This window comes from Toxotes jaculatrix, chromosome 1 (assembly GCF_017976425.1).
Source record: "Toxotes jaculatrix isolate fToxJac2 chromosome 1, fToxJac2.pri, whole genome shotgun sequence".
NCBI classification, from domain to species: Eukaryota; Metazoa; Chordata; class Actinopteri; family Toxotidae; genus Toxotes; species Toxotes jaculatrix.
The window spans coordinates 1,519,728-1,541,163 of NC_054394.1; the positions used below are offsets into that span (position 1 = coordinate 1,519,728).

The 21,436-nt window shown below is 41.4% G+C and overlaps 1 protein-coding gene across 1 annotated transcript in view; it reads left to right on the plus strand.

The window, feature by feature from the left end:
* adamtsl3 (ADAMTS-like 3) overlaps positions 1–21,436 on the plus strand; it is a 131,164-nt gene that overhangs the window by 81,886 nt on the left and 27,842 nt on the right. The window contains exons 4-6 of the mRNA XM_041042925.1: positions 3,101–3,228; positions 9,512–9,557; positions 14,674–14,910. Of these exons, the coding sequence (XP_040898859.1) occupies positions 3,101–3,228; positions 9,512–9,557; positions 14,674–14,910 (411 nt within the window). The remainder of the gene's footprint in view (positions 1–3,100; positions 3,229–9,511; positions 9,558–14,673; positions 14,911–21,436) is intronic.

The following is a 21,436-nucleotide window of genomic DNA, read 5'->3' on the forward strand; positions in this document are numbered from 1 at the left end:
TAGAGTCACTACGTTATATCTGAGGGAGTAGAAAGTGTACTGGAGAGCAGATCAGGACTGCAGGACCCCTGACTGACACTGACATGTCTTTCTTGAGAACGCTGGCCACTAGCTGGCCGCTAGCACATGACTTCTGGACAGGACATCTCTATTTTTTCCCTGTTTCCCAACAGTCCACATTTTTCCTTTGAAACCACAACCGTAACTTCAGCCAAGTAGTTTGTCTGCTGATAAAGACAAACGTTCCTCAACCTTAATGAGGCAACTTTTCTTTTTTTTTACCTAAATCAGAATCTTTCTCAACCATTACCAAACAGTTTTTGTGCCTAAATCTAAGAAAACCTTAACAATAGTAGTGGAAAATCAGAGACCCCTGAATATGAAGCGCCGTCGACTCACAAACATTTGTTACAGGTTGCAAATGTTTAGTTCAACCAGTGACTCTACTTCTCAGATTCTTCCATTTGAATAGTTGTAGAGGTCTGAAGGAGTAAAATAACCCGTCTTTCACAAGTTATATATTGTATTATAATTTATGTAGCAGGATTATGATTGTGTGGTAAAGTGAGAAATATACTGTACGTGTCCAGATAAATCTGGGTTGTCAGTAGACACAGATTGCTGATACTGAGCTATGCAGAGCTCACACAATAGGCCTGGCTGGCCATCCGGGCCAAAAAAGCCATGGCTGGACAGATTCTCCTCATGCCGATGTTATTACTGTTGGAGGTCTGTGATGGCTGTTAGCCGGCTGAGCCCGACAACAAAAGGTGGTTTTATCCTATTAGCGGAGTGCTAACGTGTCTAATTCCTCTCTAGCGGGTAAGTCTGTGTCTTTAGATGCAGCAGGCAGAGAAAAGCAAGTGAATACCAAGTTCCACCGCAGTGCAACAGTCCAAGACATACAGATCGATCCCATCTATGTGGGTACAACAGAACAAGGTTGAAGACTACAAAGTGTTTCGCTCTGCCAGCTCCAAGGTCAGCCAGTGATCCGGGCCTGGGAGGCAGGGTGAAATGAAACCCATGGAGGCATGTCAGAAATGTTAATTCTGGTTGACCAGGCATAAATAACATTGTCAGAGGAATTAGAGTTTGTTCCTGTGCTCTGAGTTTCACTGACACGGCAAAGAACTGTTTCAAGGGAGAGCCTGTGCTACTGCTTCTCCAGGAAAAACACTTTCCTCAATTGTATAAATATGTGTTTTGCCTATTCATCCAGTGACACACAGGTTGAAGGGCACAATTTAAAAGCACTTTAAAGGCTAGGTTCTTTGCTTCTTGGACTTATTTTCCATAAATACTTCATTGTGCTTCAATTTTCCTCTCTCTCTCCCCCTCACACACACACACACACACGCACGCACACACACACACACACACACACACACACACAGATCCAGTATGAGATTCCTTTTTTCTCTGGCACCACAGGGTCTGGGGTGACATCACTGACCCAGGGGAAGCCAATTTTCCTATTTTTGGTGACACACAGCCAGGAAAACCCTCTCTCTTTCCATCGCTCCCACTCTCTATCAAAGTCTCTCTCTTTCTTTCTCTCTCTCTCCATCTCTCTCTCTCTCTCTTTCATCTGAGCTTTTAACACAGCGGATAAGATAGGAGAAAGGTCGGGGGGTGAGATACATGGAGGCTGTCGCAGCGTGGTGGGGCTACTTGTCTAAAACAGATGAGTGTATCACAGGACGGTGACACGGTGCAGCTGTTCAGTGGCCACAGAGGGGGAAGTGGTGGCCCTCTGCTGCTGCTTCAGCAGCAGAGTGAGACCTGCAGCTAACTGCTGGACTCTGCTACTCTCTGGAGTCCATTCCCAATGGAACAGCACTGTGTGACATGCTTTAAACTGTAGAACACCAGAACCAGAAATTACTTTTTTATGCAAAACTGTTTGACTTCATTGAAATGTCTCGCCTTTCAATTTGAACTTATTTAGTATTATTTTTTTAAAATAATACAGGTGAAATACAGGTGTTTGTTACTAACTCTAACATCCAACAGCTGCTCAGAAGTTTCCCCCAAAATCCAAAATACCAACCTCCGAAACCAGGTCACCAAAGTCAGTAGGATTCATCCTGGCAGGAGACTGGTGGATGGTCGTGTGTCTCATTTTCATGCACAAAACTGGAGTTTGTTTCAAAAACATTCATCATAGATTATGATTGCCCTCACGGTGGTCTGTCCTTCACCTTAACAGTACGGAAAAAAGTATTCCTTCCACTGTCACACTAAGACTCAATTCTGTTTCCTCAGCCTTTTGGAAATATTTCAAGAAGAAAGGAAGAAAACAAAACAAAGCACAACAGTTCACAACAGTCAGCTTCAGATCCGATCTGGGTTTTTAAGGGCTTCTCTCCTTTTTTTCACATCTGTATCAGTGTTACAGCAGATGCTTTCATGACATACAGCCATGCTGTACTGCTTACTGGCATTCAGCTGTGGGCTTATTCAGATGTGAACCATCAGCTGTGAGTGTCTGTATCTGGCTATTTCCTGCATGGCCCCTGTTTCTTAGCTAACTGGTACTACCCTGAGTATAATAGATGCTCTTTGCAGTTATATTCTCAGAAAGTATTAAATAAGTGTTTCCAGTAGGGGTGGGAATCTTTGACTGGAAGTCTATTTTTGGTGTTATAATTTGATTCAAATTTAGTTCTCAAAAAAAAAAAAAAAAAAGGAACTGCAGCATGAAATATAAATGGCAAAAAAAAAGCTAACTGCTGTAGATGAAGGTCACTGTCCTACCAACAGAGAAATGTGTGTGGGAGTTTGCAGCTTTCTTTTATTTGAAAAGTTGACTGCAGTCATTTGGAAACAGTCCTCTGTCTGTTTGAGGAAATCACAGTGTTGTGTAAAGTGTAATTTACCCACCAATGTCTTCTGTAGAAACGGAGGCTGGCCTATGAGACGCCAGGAAAGCCACCAAGATGGTGGTGACTGGTGGCACTAAAAGAACAGTCAGAGAGCCCTTAAAACTTGAAACACCTGTGTAGCGTGTAAACTGTGAGTCTAGTGTGAAAGAGTGTGAATATGTAACCTCTGACAGAAGTCAGTGACCATTGCGTTGGTGTTTGTCCTTCTGCAGGCGTCCAGAATGACCCGCTCAGATGAAGACAGGGACATCGGGTGGGACGCCTGGGGCCCCTGGAGCGACTGCTCTCGAACCTGCGGCGGAGGAGCCTCCTACTCTCTGCGACGCTGCCTCAACGGAGGGTAAGCCTCATTTAACATTTAACAAGACACAATTTGACACCTTCTTTGAAATGTGGAAATACTCTGTGGCAGAAATCTGATCATTAAAAAGGGGGAAAAAAACTGAATCCAGCATTTAGTATGTGATCCTTGTACAGAGCTGCTGCTCGCTGCTGGGGTTGATGAGACTTTTTAATGGCTTCGACTGCCGACTGGTCACAGCTGCAACTCTGCTTAGCTCACACATCACCTCATTTGTTTCATACTGCAAAATATTCAAGGGAGGGATATCCTGCTGAATTGTTAGGATACCTGGTAAGAACATGTTTCCAGTTCAATCACTTCACCAGTATAATCAGCCTTTGAAGGCGCATCGTGTGGTGAGTCTGTAGCGTGTGCAGAGAGGGCTGATGGTGACCGTGAATATCCCTGTATACACATTATTTCACACGCATATGCTTTTTCTTCACCTGTCCCAAAACAAATAGATCTTTGAAAAGCATTCTTCTAGTTTATCAAAGCTTGGGTCTCATTTTCATGGCTTTTGTCACCATTTTATATCAGTAATAATAATACTCTGCTCTCAAGGTTAATTGCTGTGATGTGGGAACATGGTGACAGCACCAAAAAGAAATCTGACAGGTGAAGAGACACGAGCAGCCAAATAATCAGACAGGTTGTAAAAAAACCTTCAGGTTAGTACAAATTATTTGGAAGAGAAAACAAAAACAAAGGGGAAAATTACCCTGCAAACTGTCTGTTCTCGGCATCTGTCACAGTTGCACTTCAGTAAAGAGAGAATGAAGTGGGTAACTGCCACAAAGCTCCCAGACCCAACAAGGCCTCCAAAAGGCCCTGGTCTTTTGGATTTTTGAATTTTGGTCTTTGGTCATTATCTAAGCTGGTGGCCCTGTATTGAAAAATCCAGTCTGAACTAACTTTTTGTTATGCCTCCATGCCGGCGATGGCTGTGGCTGAAGACATTTTGTTTTTGGGTTGTCTGTCCATCCATCCCTCTGTTTCTCATGAACACGAAATCTCAGCAATTACTCGAGGGACTTTAAAGGCTCATTCCAGTTTATTGCAACTTGGTTGGATTATTTATTATTCATAGTTTTGACCATTATTTCTATCACTTATCACAAGACTGTACTGATGGCAGTAATTGCTCAGATGTGGGAACACAGCAACATCACTGAAAAGAACTGAAAGAGAGAGAGAGAGGGAAAAGAGAGGGCTGACAGGGTCCAGAGCATCTGTCTGGGCCGGTGTGGATGGGACACTGGGAAGTCAGGGAGACACTGTCTGGGTCGGGTGTGTTGTCTTCCTGATGCTGATAAACGCACCAAGTGTGTGGGATTTCAAAATCTCTTCTGTTTTTAAAAGCCACTCAGTCAGGCTCTCTGCTCTCACCGTCAGCCTGTCGCTGCTCAGTTATTTGTTGTGTAGTGTCGCTTGCTCAGGAAGTCATCACAGCCACTCTGTTTCAGCCCGTGTCCCGTGGCATCATTCTGTGGCCTCCTGGCAATGCATTTGTCTCCGTTATTTCTGACAGCAGCTCAGCCTCACTTTCTCACCTGTGGAAATTTCTCCCCCCTTTGGAACTTCAGAGTCATGAGCTGGAAACGTTTCTACTACAAACATAGAAACCACAGATCTGATAAATACACACAGCACAGCTAAAGCTTGCTAATTGACACCTTGTGCTTTTAAGTTGAAATGAGTGCTGCTAAAATAAAAAAGGATAAAAGATGAGTAAACACAAACTGCAAACTGGCCTTTGCAGTTTTCCTGAAGGTAGATTAATGGTAAAGGGATGTGTTTTGTCAGATTTGGGCCTGTGTTGCTCTACTGAATGTTTCCTGTGGAGGACAGGTTTCCTCATATGGGGTGTAGAGTTACCAGTGCTGAGAGACAGATGTTCATGAGCCCTGGAAGACCATGTCAACTGAGACCTTCTAACATTTTAATCCAGGTGATCATCCCACCCTCATTCTCCACCATAGATACTGGCTGCAACAAAACCAGGTCTCACTCAGACCACTGTAAACTTAAACAATAGACTGAAAACAATGTAAGATATCCTTTTTATTCTAGTTTAAAATTTAAAGCTACTGAAAACCTGTTTCAAATCTGAAATACAGGGTAAGGGTGGTGTGATCTAGCATTGCTCTTAGTAAAAATCTATAGGAGGACTCACAACAGACAAAGAGACAGGAAAAAAAAAAAAACAAAGCAAAGCAAAAACAAGAATGGTCAAAATGTAAGCAGCAGCAGAGGCTGTGTAAACACAGCGGGGTCCAAAAGTCGGAGACCCCTGAGTCCAGGCCTCACTAATTATGTCCAGAAGTCAAAGTTGCCCTCACCCATGCAGTAAGCGGCACACACAGACACAAGGACAAACACACAGTGGTCTTGCAGGGCGGCTGGCTTATTGGGAGACGTTTCTGTAATGACTGGAGTGTGAATCTCCCAGCGCGGAGGAAGTCTGAACAAATCAGGACCCTCGACCCCCCCCTACACACACACACACACGCAGTCACTTCCAGACGCTGGGAGCTGTGACCAGGGTTACAGTGATCAAGGCCGTGCTCAGCCTGTCTCACCCAACCACTGCCAGTCTTCAGATGTCTGAAAATACGGAGACTCATCACACTTCAAACGGTCCAGAGAGACACACAGGAACACACACACACACACACTCACAGACACACTAGCTCTCACGTCTGGGCCTGGTGTTTCTTTTGGAGTGGAGTTTGTCTTTGCCCGTTGCTTTGCCTCCTCTGGTGCCAGACTGAGTCTTTCTCCCCTTTAAGGGTCCATTCACTCCCACGAGCTCTGTCTGCCCATATACAGCAACAGTCAACAAGCAGAGGAAACGTCTGTCTGTGACCGAGAGAATCAGCACTGTCCCTCTGCTCACTCAAGGATGAGGCCGCACCATGTTGAATTGTAACAGGCTAATTAGTGGTGCTTTTGTTAAATGATGTAGCTTTGAAGGTTTAACAAAGCTCATTCAACATTTGGTCACAACTACACTTCACAAGTGCCCCTTATTGTATATATATTATACAATATATTATACAATATATTTGGTCTGGCCTGGTTTTTACTTTACAGTGAAAAAGGTGAGCCGATCACTCTGCTTTCATTATAAATATTTAAATTTAAGTAAGCTAACAAGTTATTTCTCTATTTCATGTTTTCACATAAGTGAGGAAACTAACATTTCCTGAAACCCTGCGCACTCTGGTCCAGTATGGATCCTCAGAGTCTATAGTGTTGTGCCACAGATCAGACCATGATGCCAGCTTTGCTTTTTCTTGCTCTCAGTTCTCAGTCAGTCATCTTTCCTGCTTTAATCACTGCGGCATTCACACACAGATTCGTTGAGAGGAATGTTTATTGCTTGAAATTCCTGAACCAGGATTGAATGTGTTAAAAAAAAAAAAAAGTCACTTAGTCTAAGTTTTTCACCTCATTTGTTACTGAGAGTTCATGAGTTTAATCCTAGCCTCTGCATTCTGACAGGATGTAATATTCTATTTTCCTCGGTTTTCAACTGGACTCCTGAAGCCGCCTGACACGAGTCGTAATCATCACTTTTTTTTTTGCCAGCTGTACATTTCTTGTTGAGAGATGACAGAAAAGTCTCTTATGTGCTATCAAAGGCATAACTCACGTATTCAGAATGCTTTTCAAATCAATCTGACGTGAAGGTAAATGAATATCCCTCCTGTGCTTCTTTGTATCTCTGTTAAAAAAAAAAAAAAAAAAAGAAAAGAAATAGTTTTGTGCTTGACAGGAGTGAGAGCTGTTCCAGAAGTGTTTTGAAATATAAAATGCTGTAATTGTAGCTACTGTGTATCAGAATATCATGCAGTGACATTGTGGAGCTCACTTTAGATCTGTACCCAAACATTAAAGCTGCACTGTTCATTATTTTTATATCAGCAGCGAATCACATGTCCCATGTGTTTGGAAAGGTGAGGCCAAGTTGTGTGTTTTGCATCTTTCAGCTCAGTGTTTTGGTTTTAGAGCTTCCAGCTGTGCTGATTGGTTCACCCGCACCACTCTCATCAAACTCCTCATCTGCCTTCTACTCCCTGCAACAGCGAGCTGTGACAATGCTCAGATAAACCTCTCATTCGGCTTAAAGATGTGATTGTTCTCATTTTGAATTAAGCTTGAACAATAAAGCATAACTTGTACAGGACAGGGATTCATAACTAGGGGTGCTTGTTTCATCAGCCAGTACTGATGCATCTGTCATGTGGAAAGATTGTTTTATTTTATTTTTTTATACCTTTTATTTTAACTGAGCTATTAAACTTAGCTCAGTTAAAATAAAAGGTGAAACTATGATGTGGTAGAAAGATCCAGGTGGTAGAAGATCCACATATTTGTGTTTATGAGGAAAATAAAATACACAAATCAGTCTGAGGTCATTCTTTAGTGCATACTGTCATGATAAATATGTAGATGGGGCGTTCAATAAAGAATGTTATCCCGACTCCATAAACACTGGACCCTGCGTTTTCCATAATGCACATTGGACAGTATTTAGACCCCACTTCTGTTATCCCTTAAATCTGGACACAATCCTCCCCACATCAGGCAAAAGGCAGCTGCATCTTCTCAGCACTACCTGCTACAGCTTGTGTGAATGAGTGAGTAAAAACTATGTAGCAAATAGTGAAGTCAGAATAAATAGCTAAAAGTGATGAATACATGGTTTGATCAGTCAGACACTGACTCTGTCAAAGATAGCTTATGAATGCTAACTCTGCCTAAACATAGAAAATTCCAGAATCACTAAATAATCTTGCTCTTATGTACAGTTAACAGTGTTGAATAACATGCAGTTTAAAATCAATTCAAAAGAAGACACTTGGAACAAATGATGGATGGTGTCCTGCACTTGAGCTCATCGAACAAGAATGTAGGTTGTGTGAAAATGAAAAAGACTGAACATCACCGTGTTGTAGTTGTGTGTAGAGAAAAAAAAAAAAAAAAACAAGCTGTCGGGGTATTTCTCCGTAACATAGTTGTCATTTTTTCCTTTTTACAGTAAACGCGTGCCTCATTAGCTGTGTCCTGTCTGAAAAAGCTCATCGACAGACTTACACTGTTGTCATGTCAGTGTTGTGAGTTTAGTAGAAGACTAATGACCATAGCTGTAGACATTCCCAGACCCTGAAAACACAGTGCACCCACACACACACACAAACATTTTGTCCAGCCACAGTCGAGCAGCTCATGCATTTCAACAGGAAAACTCTATTAATTGGTTCATTAATATGGAGCCATGGCTTGCTGTTGTCTGTGCCCGGCTCGGCATCGGCGCTGGCTGAATGGCTGCTGTGTCGCTCTCAGCTCTCTATCTGCCTGAGTGGAAGATTAGACTAGACCTGCTTTACACTGGCATAAATGAGCTGCTACCAGTTTAGTCTAATGTTATTGTAAGCCGGCAGGAGAAATGTGCGCTTTATGGCAGTTAACACACACCGAGAGATTGGGTGTTGTTATTGTTGCTAACAAGGTGGAACGGGTTTAACAGCGTGTCCATGCTGTCACGGGGAAAGGAACGTTCTGCTATGGCACATTTCACACAGGGGCTCAGGTTCATTCCGACACTGTGTGTGTGTGTGTGTGCGTGTGCGTGTGTGTGTGTGTGTGTCTCTCTCTCTCTTTGGGTTCAGTTTTGCTTGACATTTTGGGCTCTGCCAGCTGGAGCTCAGAGAAGTGCTGAGATGGCTGTTGGCTGGGTAATGTGTGCTGCAGGTGGAGTGTGCTGTAACCTTACAGGTGTGTGTGTGTGTGTGTGTGTGTGTGTGGGGGGGGGGGGGGGGGGTGTATTTTACTAGCTGTGTATGTGTGTAGTCATCCATCACATTTACTTCGCATTTTAGGAATTTACCTGCTGGTCCTATCCAGAGTAAACTGAGACAAACTCAACAAAGTTCCACGTGAAAAAGTAGGAAACTTATTAAAAACTGGCTAAAAAGAGTAAGAACATACTGTAACAACATAACTACATTCACTGAGATGGAGAGAAGCGTGGCGACAAGAAGCAGCACAATGATAGACGTAAAAAAAAAAAAAAAAAAAAAAAAAAAACACATAGCCTTACAATAAATTGTCACAACTGCAGCATGAACTCACACATTGGTAAATTTAGTTTTCAGACATTTTACATGTGAAATCTCCATCAAACATTTTCACACTGTTCATAGAAATGCTGTCCTGAGTATCACGGAGTCACCTGCTGGTTTGTAATGGTTTGTTTTACTTTGCATTGCAGGAGCTGTGATGGCAAAAACATCCGCTACAGAACCTGCAGCAACACGGTGAGTCTGCTCTTTATTACTCATTTATTACTGCTTGTTCTCTGGTTCCTGACTCAGGCCTTGGGTTTCTGTTTGACCATGACTGTGATTGTTTTCTAACCTGAGGCTCAGTGTACAATATTTCAAGTCTGTCTTCAAACAATAGCCAGTTGCCCATATGGGCATTAAATCAGCTTTTTTTTCGTGGTGGAATAATTCTTCCTGTTATTATTGGCCAAGAATTGTATACAAAAAGCCTGTTATTGGAAAGTATCCACTCGATTTGATTAACTCCGACTGCAGCTTCATTTTAGCCTCAGATAAACTTTGGAATGGGTTTTTGCTCAGAGCGAGGACTGTAGATTTATAGTGAAAGCATAATGAGAGTGGATATTTATAATATCCTGTATGAACATGAGAAATGATTAGAGCAAGCAATCAACATCCAGTGCACACATGGGAGTGTCAGCTTATCCTTTAACCAAGTGGTCATTACTGTAACATGAAGGTCCCTAACTCATCAGAAAATGGTTTGAGTTCCAGGGCTGAGAGAAGAATGTTAAAACCAACACTGTTAACTCTGTGCTACATCACACAAGAATACAAACCGTGATAATGAGACTTTAAAATGTACATTTTACAAGCGTGTACACAAAGTGAGCAGCCTGTTAACAACCCCAGCTAAAAAAGAAATGATTCTGAATGTGTCAGAAAAACCATCAAGGAGAACGTTAGAGTGAGGTGCCATGCTTAACCTTCGACCGTTAGACAAACATATTTTGTTGTTTGGTTTGAAGGACAGAGAAAGTCTGAACCAGGTGGCAAACAGTTTGTTTTCCACACCCAGATATCCAGCAGGTTGATGTCAGTAAACTGGGCTCAGCACAGTGATGTTTACTGCACAAAATGGTTGGCAGTGCTTTTTAGAAAAGGATGTCACCAGAACAGGAGAAGCCAAAGCATTCATGTTAATCATTTATTAGTCAGCTGTCTGTAGTTTTCTGCCACACATGATATCATGGACTGAGATTCATTTTTAATTGCCAGAGAGCAACGCACAAATCATTCAGTCAGCAGTCATCTCACTGTCACTGAGTAATTCATAAAATGAAACTTGACTGTTGTTTGGTTAACGTGCTCTCTCTCAGCCAAAGCTCATTTGTGACACAACTGTATCTACTTACAGTTTCTGCTACAGTTTATATTTCTCCTCTGCATATCATTTGTGGATAGGGAGAAGTGTATATTCTATTTAAAGCAGCAGTATCATATGCAAATGGTCACAGTGAATAAGAGCCAGGCAGCAGCCAGCTATACAACACAAGAGCCACAACCTGCTTTAGCTTTCCTGCTGAAGTCTGACATGAACATGGTCTTGTCCTGCACCTTAGCTTGTCAAAGGAACCACCAAACATTCACCAGGGGAAAATAAACAATGCTGAGAGATGAAGGAGCAATTCTCTAACACCTCCAAAGACCTTTTTGTTTCCTTTTAATCATAAAAAAACGACTTGGTATCCTGGAATCTGTGTTTGCTTACATCTGCCAATAGTTTTTAAAAGAAACATAATTATGACCAGATTCTGTTTTCTATTAATTTAAGGAGAATATGTTGTTAATTTATGTATTTGGTAAATTCCTGATACTCTGATACTGAAGATATCGGGAAAATGTTTTGATCTTTGTAATTATTAAACCACAGACGAAAATGTGGATATGAATTTGGATCTCTGGTGTGAGACTCTGTAGTTCAGTAGTATATGAACATAATTTCCAGCAGACAGCGTTGATTGATTGTTGAAAAAAAATGTTGGCAGTATTTTTATTTTGTTTTGTTTTGACTGCAAAAAAAGAAGAGTAGTGTGATTTCAGTTGGACTTGAGCAGCGATCTGAAGATAAGTCAACAGAGAAACTTATCAGTTTCAGTAGCTGGAATCTCCCAGTTAATAATTAATACTTTTCAGTTTTCAATTTTCAAACTTTTCAACAGAATTCAGAATTTTCTGTACGTCAGTATTTGAAGCAAGTAACATGTAAAAATGAAGTTTTATAAGCTAAACAGGTTATTTCATAGTGTTCACATTTAATATTCAATATTTTATAGCTTCAAGCTGGGAACATTGATTAAACTCAAAACCTTTTTGCCTCAGCACTCCCAATCAATGAATCAACCAATGAATCAACCAATGAATCAACCAATGAACCAACCAATGAATCAACCAATGAATCAACCAATGAATCAATGAATCAATCAACCAATCAATCAACCAACCAATCGACCGACCGACCGATCGATCGATCGATCAATCAATCACTTAAAGATCTCAACTAAATAATTGGGTTTCAGCTGTTTTTAACTTTTGTTACATAAAACATTGAAAAATGAACCAAAACAGATTCAGTAATAATGAGGATGTGACACTGGATTCAGATTTGATAAAATGCTGCTCATCACTCATCTACTTGTCACGGTTCTCTGCAGCTCCCCCCAAATCCTTTTCTCCCCAGATCCCTGTAAATGACTTGGAGATAAGCAGCGAGCTGTGAGGAAGTTAAGCGATCTGATTATTCTGTGCTGACACGTCCAGGGACTTCATCTTTAAGCTACTGTTTCCTGTTGATTTGGTGACTCATAGGTGGAGATAATATGAAACTGAGGACTCTGCGGACATTGAATATCCTCTCAGCCCTCTATGACTATTTATTTCATTAATTCAGGTCATACCATAAATATGTGTGTATGTGGGCCAGGTAAGGAAATAAAGGACACATCAAGTCTTTTGCTATAATAGTCTGTTTAATGTTATAAGTGAATAATCCCTCCACCAGTCCTTGACAGTCCATCCTGTAATATCAACAGTCGTCATTTGATCCATGAAAGAACAACAACCGCAGCCACCTCCAGGATGGCAGCTCTACAGCAGGACTGCACTCTCCCAAACCACAGAAACACATACAGCCTGCTGAAACACCCTCCTTACACCATTTTAATCAGAGGAAGAGAAGTCCTATTTCTCCTCTACCCCAGTGAAGTGGTTTAACTCTGGATTCTTTGTAAAGCTTCAATCACACCCAGTGGGAAATGTTCCCAGCATAATATTTATCCCATCTCCCCCCTTCACACACAGGGGGCTAAGTCTGTCTGAGCTGAAGGCTCTGTTCAGAGGGCTCCACATAGGTGTATGAAGGATATGCAGCCTGGCAGACTGTGACTGAGTAAAACTGATGTGTCACACTGGATGTGTCCAGTTCTCAGTCAGGGAGGATAGGACAGAGTTATTGGCTGCCAGAAGTCAGCCGGCCCGTCACCTGCAGGAACAAGCGTCTCTCTGAGGCAGCTTTCAGTCCCAAGGAGCAGGCAGGTGTTAAACAGTAGACGGCTTTTCTGCAGCATTACCTCCTCTTCCTCAAACACATATGGAATCCAATATTTTATTAACTACTTTCAAATGTTTAAAACCTTGGGCTGACCACTCATGTTCCCACATTTCATTTGTTGTCGCTGTCAGATTTCTAATAGAGCCACGTTGATGAGCTGGTCAGGATGACACACAGTCTGCTACGGCAGCCAGAGCTGGTCCACAAATGTCAGAATAAACTTCCATGCAGAGTTTTCAATACACTCAGATACACGGATGATGCATTATTCTTATTATGTTGACTATAATGACTCATTGTATTGGTGACAGAAGAGGGAAACTAGGTTGGTGAGAGTGGTGGGAGTCAATCAAAAGAGTAAACGTGCTATGAAGCCAAAACAATGAGCTTAAAGGGACTAAAGGTCTGTGCAGAGCTGTAGAATTGTGTGACTGTGGCTGTGACTGTTTAAATGTCTTCCTATTATAACTTCTGATGTGTCACTTGCTTTAAAGCTTAATCTAGTTGTGGTTAGCTTAGGGTTAGTTGATATGGCAGACATGTTAGCAAACAGTTTCCTGTTTACGCATCTTCAGACACAGAGCATCATTAGCACTTGTTGTAACAGGACTAATGTTTGTGTTCATCTGATGACTATAAGTCTGTTATTCTAGTATCTCTGTCTTTGGTCTCCACCAATTCCTCAGAATAACTCCTACTGAAACGACAATATAAGTCACTTGCCTCATCAGATAGGACCCATAGCAGCATACCAACAAGTGCACTGGACCTTCATTGTCATGTAACAATAATAAACACATTGTGAAGGTTGGAGAATGGTTATGGTTTGGTTAGGTATAGGCACCAAAACTGCTTGGTTAGGTGTTAGGAGATTGTGGTTTGGGTTAAAATAAGCACTTCCTTAAGGTTAGAAGGCTCTTGTCATGATTTTCCTCCTTTGCTCCTAATTACCCCACCACTAGAGGTTGCCTAACAATATAACGTAACTATGGACAATGATAAACCGGTGCCACAGACGAGCTATGGACACTTTGATTACAGGAGGACTTTGTCAGTGGATTTATGAAAGAAAACAGCTGCACCCTACAACTGAACCAAAACAACAAAGTTGTGGTGGTAAAATCAAACTAGAGACCATCGAGTGATGTCATCCCACCAACCACCATGTCCGTCAATGTGTTGCTGTTCTGACTCATGAGTACTCGGTAGTTATTACTACATTATTACATGAGCTCTGAAAACTGCCTCTGAGGTAGTTCTCACAACAGTAGATGTCTCCAGGACCACATTTTGCCATGATAACACACACAGATATACACACACATGCTGTTGGAGCTGGTAAACAATGAGCTGACAGAGACAAACATGAGCTGAGGGGAACGGCAGGGTTGGTAATTATTCTCTGTTGTTTCATCACTATGAGTGACACCTTTCACATATACACATACTGTGGTGTTTTACTCTAAACATTATGATGTATGCAGCTTTAAAGGTGCCCTCTCAGGATTTCTTTGAACAGAAAACATTGTGTTTACATTCTGATTTTCTCTCTGAAATATGTCACAGGTGTAACAAACAGGTTCAGTTCATTTCTCTCCTTTATATAAAATCTGTTAATCATTTTCAAGCTTTTTAAATATAGTTCAGTTACATCCTTTAAATGCCAAATTAATAAAGTCACATTCAGATTAACTATAATCAGTTATTCTGCAGTAAATCTTCATTGTCTGTCCTTGTCCTTGCTCTTCCTGTCCTCAGGACTGCCCTCCGGAGTCGGGTGATTTCCGGGCCCAGCAGTGTTCAGCCCACAATGACATCAAGTACCAGGGTGTCACCTATGAGTGGGTCCCAGCACCTTATGACTCCTCTGCACCCTGTGCCCTGCAGTGCCAGGCTAAAGGCAGAAGTCTCATTGTGGAACTCGCCCCTAAGGTGCTGGATGGGACGCGATGCCGGGCAGATGCCTTTGACATGTGCATCAGTGGAGTGTGTCAGGTAAGGAGTCGTGATTGGATAGTGTGTACACTTTGCAGCTTGTATGTTTTCATGTCTCTGGACTTCTCTGTCTCTCTCATACTTAACATACTGAACCTGGACTTGTAGGTGTTAGCATCCTTTCACAGTAGCCCTCACTCACTTGTTATTCATAGAGTGGGACATTGCTTGGCATTCACAGATACAGCATGAGGCGGCGTGAACATCAAATCAACCACAAATAAAAATCAGTTGTGGATAATTTCGGTTTTTTTTGGCACAGATGAACTGAACCAAACTACAGGTGGGCAAGCAATGTTTGTCCACCTGATACTCCGTGATGCGTCAAATATGGCACAAATGTTCACTTGGACTCAAGGATGAACTGAACTGATTTTTGAGGTTAAAGATCAAATGTCAAAGGTCACTCTCTCAGCTGTGAGGACATTCATTGACATAATGCATTTCCTATTCCCTTACCCTGACCTGACTGGGCAAAGTGTCCTCACAGCGATGGTCATACCAGTAAAGAGTCCTGAGGCAAACCTAGATGATGGTTTAATACCAAGTGGATACAGGATTTAAACTGTCTTCAGTTTATTGATTAACATATTTCTTCATTCTTTTACACAAATAGTCAGTGCAAGTCAGTGTTATTTATATTCCAATATCACAAATCACAAATTCACCTCTATATTCACCCCTATAATCTATACAGGAAATGACACCCTCTATCCTTAGTCGCTCAGTTTGAACTGAGGAAACCTCCTCCCCTCTTCCAGGACAGACAAACAGGCAATACATGGCATCTGTACAGAAAACAGCAACATAATAAATTTACAGTGTGGACAGTCATCGAGCATCTGCTAGGTGCTGCCAAACAGATCGGACCCGAGCCACATGGCTCCCTCTCCACCATGAAGACCTGGAAAGAGGACAGACTACACAAGCACACACAACTCAACAACACCATTGAGAAAGGAAACAAAGACGCAGAGGGAGATGGAGTCAAGGACAACACGCTCACAAGGGAGAGAGAGAGACGTGAAGAGAGGCTGAATGTCCTGGAGGACAAAGATCCGGATCCAGAACATCTGGAATGAGGTTCTGACAGCCAGGGGAGAGACAGAGAGGTCCCAGGACGCCTGATGGTCCAGCACAGAGAGCCTGAGAGAGAGAGAGGATGATGAGCAGAAAACAGGGAGAGGAAGAGGAGGAAGAAAGAGCTGGCAGAAAATGTATCTTAATTTTGTCAGCAGAACAAAGACAGACTCTACATTGAGGCTTAATGGAGTCACTGAGACTGAGACTGACCCACCAGCTGGAGAATGGTAACAGGTACAAGGCCTGTTGTTTTTAGAGGAGAAGCAACTAACTGAAAGTTAAGGCATGAAGATGAGTTTTAAGTTTAGTGCTGGTTTCATTGGTTTGAGCACAAATACATTTAGGATATGGAAAGATCATGATTTGGGTTCATGTAAGCATTCAGTGAAGGTTAGGGGCCTGTGTTTAAAGTATGATCATGGTCATGGTTAAAAGACACCAGAGCTGACTGTTGGTTGAAAACAGGAAACGAACAGTGGTTGAAATCCTACGTTTAACTGACCCTTCCAAACACCCCAGCCTCCTTCGCGCTGCACTTTCTTTAATAACATTACCCAACTTCCTCCTTTGTTTCCAACAGACAACAGTCAGAATCCCTTTTTCGCTCGTCTCTCTTTTTTTTTTTTTTTGGAAGGACCAAGTCACATTCTGCACTTGTTAGCCTAGTTTTGTCTTTTTGTCTCTTACTTTGAGCTGAGATACATCACTGTTCAGAGCATCCACATTGCTGTTTTTGCTTTGCAGCCAATAATGTCCGTCCCACGTGTAACAGTGGGCCATCATGAAATGAATGGATGAGCTGGAACATGGAAACTCTGGTCCCTGCAGTGTCATAATCGTGTCAGAGTCTCTATATTTAGTTGAGCTTTTTGTTTTAGGACACACAGAGTGGGATTTACTGTGGACAGCTTCCACTCCCTGGCTGCGTGATTAGAGGCTGTTTGTGACTGCATGACAGGAGGAGGAGCACACGTACAACACTTGACAGACTAATTTCCAAAACAATTATTTATATATACTCTTTGGCACATAGGTGATGTAACAGAAAGTGGCAGTGTAGTACGAACCTATTATGAGCCATGAGAGTTCTCATCCAACTGTCAAGTGAATTTAGATGTGTTTCCATCAGCTTTGTTGAAGTGGAAAACAAGAATTGATGAGTTCTGGACGGCTTGTTGTTTTTTTCATTTGTTGTCGCTGTCAGTTTGACCGTATTTCAGGCTGTATGAAGATGAAAATAACACATTCACACTTGGCAGTGTTTTTTGCACTCCAGCTAACAGCCAGCCATGGTGACTTTTTTGTTTGTTTGTTTGTTTTTTACATTTCACATTCAAAAACACACAAAGGTACAGGTAAAGTATTGCTTATCTGATGATGAATGCATTTCTACCACCAGCTGGTAATGCATTTTTTTATCATAAAAAATGGAATGGGAAAATATATAACAGGTTTTGTAATAACAATGCCTCTAGCCACTATGATGCAGTATCACAACCCTCAGTGCGCTCTACCAAACCCATGGTCATTCAGAGCTCCCCCTGATATTGAGGAAGTTGAACTTACATGGGTATAAGGTAATCACCTTTCTGACCCATTAAAATGAAAACGTCAAAGTTAATAATGACATCGAATTGGAAAGGAGCTCTGGCAAAACAGCAAGAGCAAAGAAAAATTGTGGAAAATTCTGACAGAAGAAAAGGAATAGAGGAGTGAAGAGCAAAGGGAATTGTGGGAGAAAAAGAGGTTATTTCTCCTCTGACGAAGTAGCATCCTCATCACATCTATTAACAACATGCTGAATTATGCAAATCCAGCTGTCTATAATCATACAGCGACAGCTCACAATGCAGCTCCTTCAGTGGAAAAGGCAGAGGCATTTACAATATGACACTTGAAATTGCTCAGTATCCTCTAATGATATCTTTATACACAAGTCATAAGAGGCTTACACCTTTCCCTATCTGCAGCTGTCAGAAAAGGCTACAATAGCACACTCACAGGTACACTCACACTGTCACTCATAGGTAAAGTAGCTTTTAAACTGCATAACTTCTCCCTGCTTCCTTCTACTACACACTGTAAAATGTGTACATACATAAATAATGTCAAGTAGCAGAAGGGTAATGGAGCGGTGATGGGCTCTACTCCAGGACACACGGGTAAAAATAGCCTGTGTTTACATGTAGTGTTTCAGTAACTCTATTACATATCAGTGTTTACATCGTAATCTGTGGATCTGCAGTCACGGTGCCAAACTCTGGTCATCCGCCATTAGCAAAATTACCCGTAATGCTTCTGTTTTGTTTATACAATATCCTTGAGTGTGTGTTTATGTATGTGAAGTGCGTGCATGCTTTCATGTCTGTACGATGTTATCTTTCTCAGGCTGAAGTAACCATGGTTATAGCATTTAAAGCACCATGAGGCGTTAAACGTAAGCCCATAAAACGATTAATAAAACTTCAGCTGTGGGGTGTAAGACAGAATTAAGTCAGGGTATGTCTGACAGGAAAATCATTTTTACAAACTGTCAGCCAGTCACATCTTAAGGTAATTAGGGTTTTTATAGTTTTTTCTCATCTTCATTCATTCAATCATTCTCATCTTTGCACACCTGGCACCTTTGCTATGTGAAGTGTCAGTTTCAGAAAATGTCAGAAAACTTTGAATAATGTTCAACCATCCAATGAGCAAGCACACTCACACCTTCACGTGTCTGCTTAACCAAGCCAGCACTACAAAGCTTATCTGCTTCATTTCATATTTGTCAGTCATCCATCTGATGGAACATACATGCTTCTGTATAGACAGACCACATAAAGGACCCGAGCATAGTTTCATGCTAACTCTATTTTCTTTTGCTTCACATGCTTAACTACAGTGATTGTGTTCTGAGCCCTGAGCGCTGCCAAAACGCAGGTGAATTACAACTCAGTACTGTGCCTGAACACATCCTGACACGCAGGAAACACTGAAGCTGCTGCTCTGCTAATGCACTGCTTATGCTGTTCCTCCTGTACAGACAAGCTGTGAGGTAATATTACAGCCGTGTTGACCAGAGGGCTGCAGAGTGTTTGACTTGACATGATAAAAATAGCAAAGCTAATACTAATGTTAAGACAATAACACAACAAGACAATAATACGACAAGTAATGATAAGACTAATAAAAAGACCAACAATAACAATAGTAAAACTACTAAACTGATAATAAGACTAATAATAGGACTAATAATAATAATAATAATTAATGAGACTAATAATGGGGGCAGTAGGTGGCCCACAGCAGCAGATCCAGACTCTATAGCTCTGGAGGCAGATGAACCTGCAGAGAGCGACAAGAGAAGAGAAGAGAAGAGAGGAGAGGAGAGGAGAGGAGAGGAGAGAAAAAACAGAATTACAAGAAAGGGAAGAAGTTGAGTTAGTAACATGTATTGATGATAGGCTATATATATGAGAACACATGGAGATGGAGAGGAGGAGAGAGGAGCCCGCTGCATCATGGGAAGTTCCCTGTTAGTCTAGGCCTATAGAAGCATAACTAGGGGATGGTTCAAGGAAAGACTGAGCCAGAACTAACTATAAGCTTTATCAATGAGGGAGGTGTTTATCCTGCTCTTACACATGGAGAGTGGGTCTGCCTCCAGATCCCAAACTGGTAGATGGTTCCACAGTAGAGGAGCCTTCTAACTGAAGGATCTGCCTCCTTCTAGTGGTAGCACAGTGTTCTAGTGGGGTAACAGGGAATTATGAGATCCCAACATGAGGGTGTTGTACCATTGAGGGCTTTGTAGGTGATTTTAAATTCTATTCTGGCTAGTGTAGAGAAGCTGATACAGGAGAAATGTGGTCTGTTTTCCTGGTTCCTGTCTGTATTCAAGCTGCAGCACTTTGAATCAGCTGCAGAGTCTTGTTGAAGCAGCCTGATAATAAGGAATTGAAATAATCCAACTTTGAAGTAACAAAAGCATGGACGAGTTTTTCTGCGTCTTTTTGAGACACGATGTGTTTGATTTTTGCAAAGTTACGTAGGTGAATGAAGGAAGTCCCTGAAGTTTGCTTTGTGGGGGAATTAAAGGACACATCCTGATCAAAGACAATATGAGATTCCTTATGGTACTAGAGACCAGGGTAATACCATCTAGAGTAACTATATCGTTATCTAAGGTGTTTCTGAGATGCTTGGGGCTAAGTCTAATAACATCAGTTTTGTCTGAGTTTAATTGCTGAGAATTGCTGGTCATCCAGGTCTTTGTGTCATTAAGTCATGTTTGAAGTTTAGTGAACTAATTGATTTCCTGTGGCTTCACTGATAAGTACAATTGTCTACATAACAATGGAAGTTTATGGAGTGTTACCTTGTAATGTTGCATAAGGGAAGCATATAAAAGGTGAATAGAATTGGTCTAAGCACGTAGTCTGTGGAACTCCATATCTAACATTTGTGTCTAGTACCATAAGGAATCTCATGTTGAGACATGGCAATGAATGATGCTCTGGTGAAATCAGAATCATCAGATTGACATCTAGTAAGGACAGTTATGCCTAATGATAGTCCAGTAATGAAACAGTGGTCTGAAAGAAGAGGATTCTGTGGAAAGAGTATTACAATTACAATGTTCAGTTTTGATGCCATAGGAAAGAACAAGGTAGCAGGGATGGTGAGATTTATTTAGAGAATATCCAACTGAGTCTAATAATGAGATCAGTGCAGTACTAAGGGTCATTGTCAATGTCCACATGAATATTAAACTCACCTAATATAATTATTTTATATGTATTAAATGAATAAGCCTGATAAAAGCTCAGAGCATGGGCCAGGGGCTTAGGACTCTATAAAAAAAAAACAGAATAATAAAAATATAATATATAAATATTGATTAGGGCAAATCAAAACAAGATAATCCCCCTCGCAACAGATAAAATCAGTTAACGTACACAATAACAGGCTGAATGAATAAAGTAATGCGAAATGGCAATTCATTCTGGTTATCATATCCTCCAGGACTTTTAATTCTGTTTGAAGTTGAACTGGAAATCCCTTCCCTTCACTCTGAATAGTAGCACATAGTATGTCAGTTGAACAGAGGAGAAAAATTCGGTTCAAGTTTTCCCAACCTCGACTTTTCTCAGATGCAGTAATCTGACATATTTTAGCATAGCGTGGCGGCACACCCCAAAGATGCTACACAGCATTATGTGCTTCTAATCCTCAGAATTACACCTAAGCTCAGTCACTAACAGCCAGATTTCTCCTTTGGATCTTTGCAGCTGCACCCTCAAAAGCACAATGCCAACCCAAAGCTTCCCATTTCCTAGCCCTGCTTTGAATGGCAAACTGCATAAGTTATTGCCATTGATGTTTCCAGTAAAGGCCTTGGGTTGCCGAAGGTGGAATAATTTCTAATATTTAGTTTAAATAATTAAAAAGGCGTCCCTTG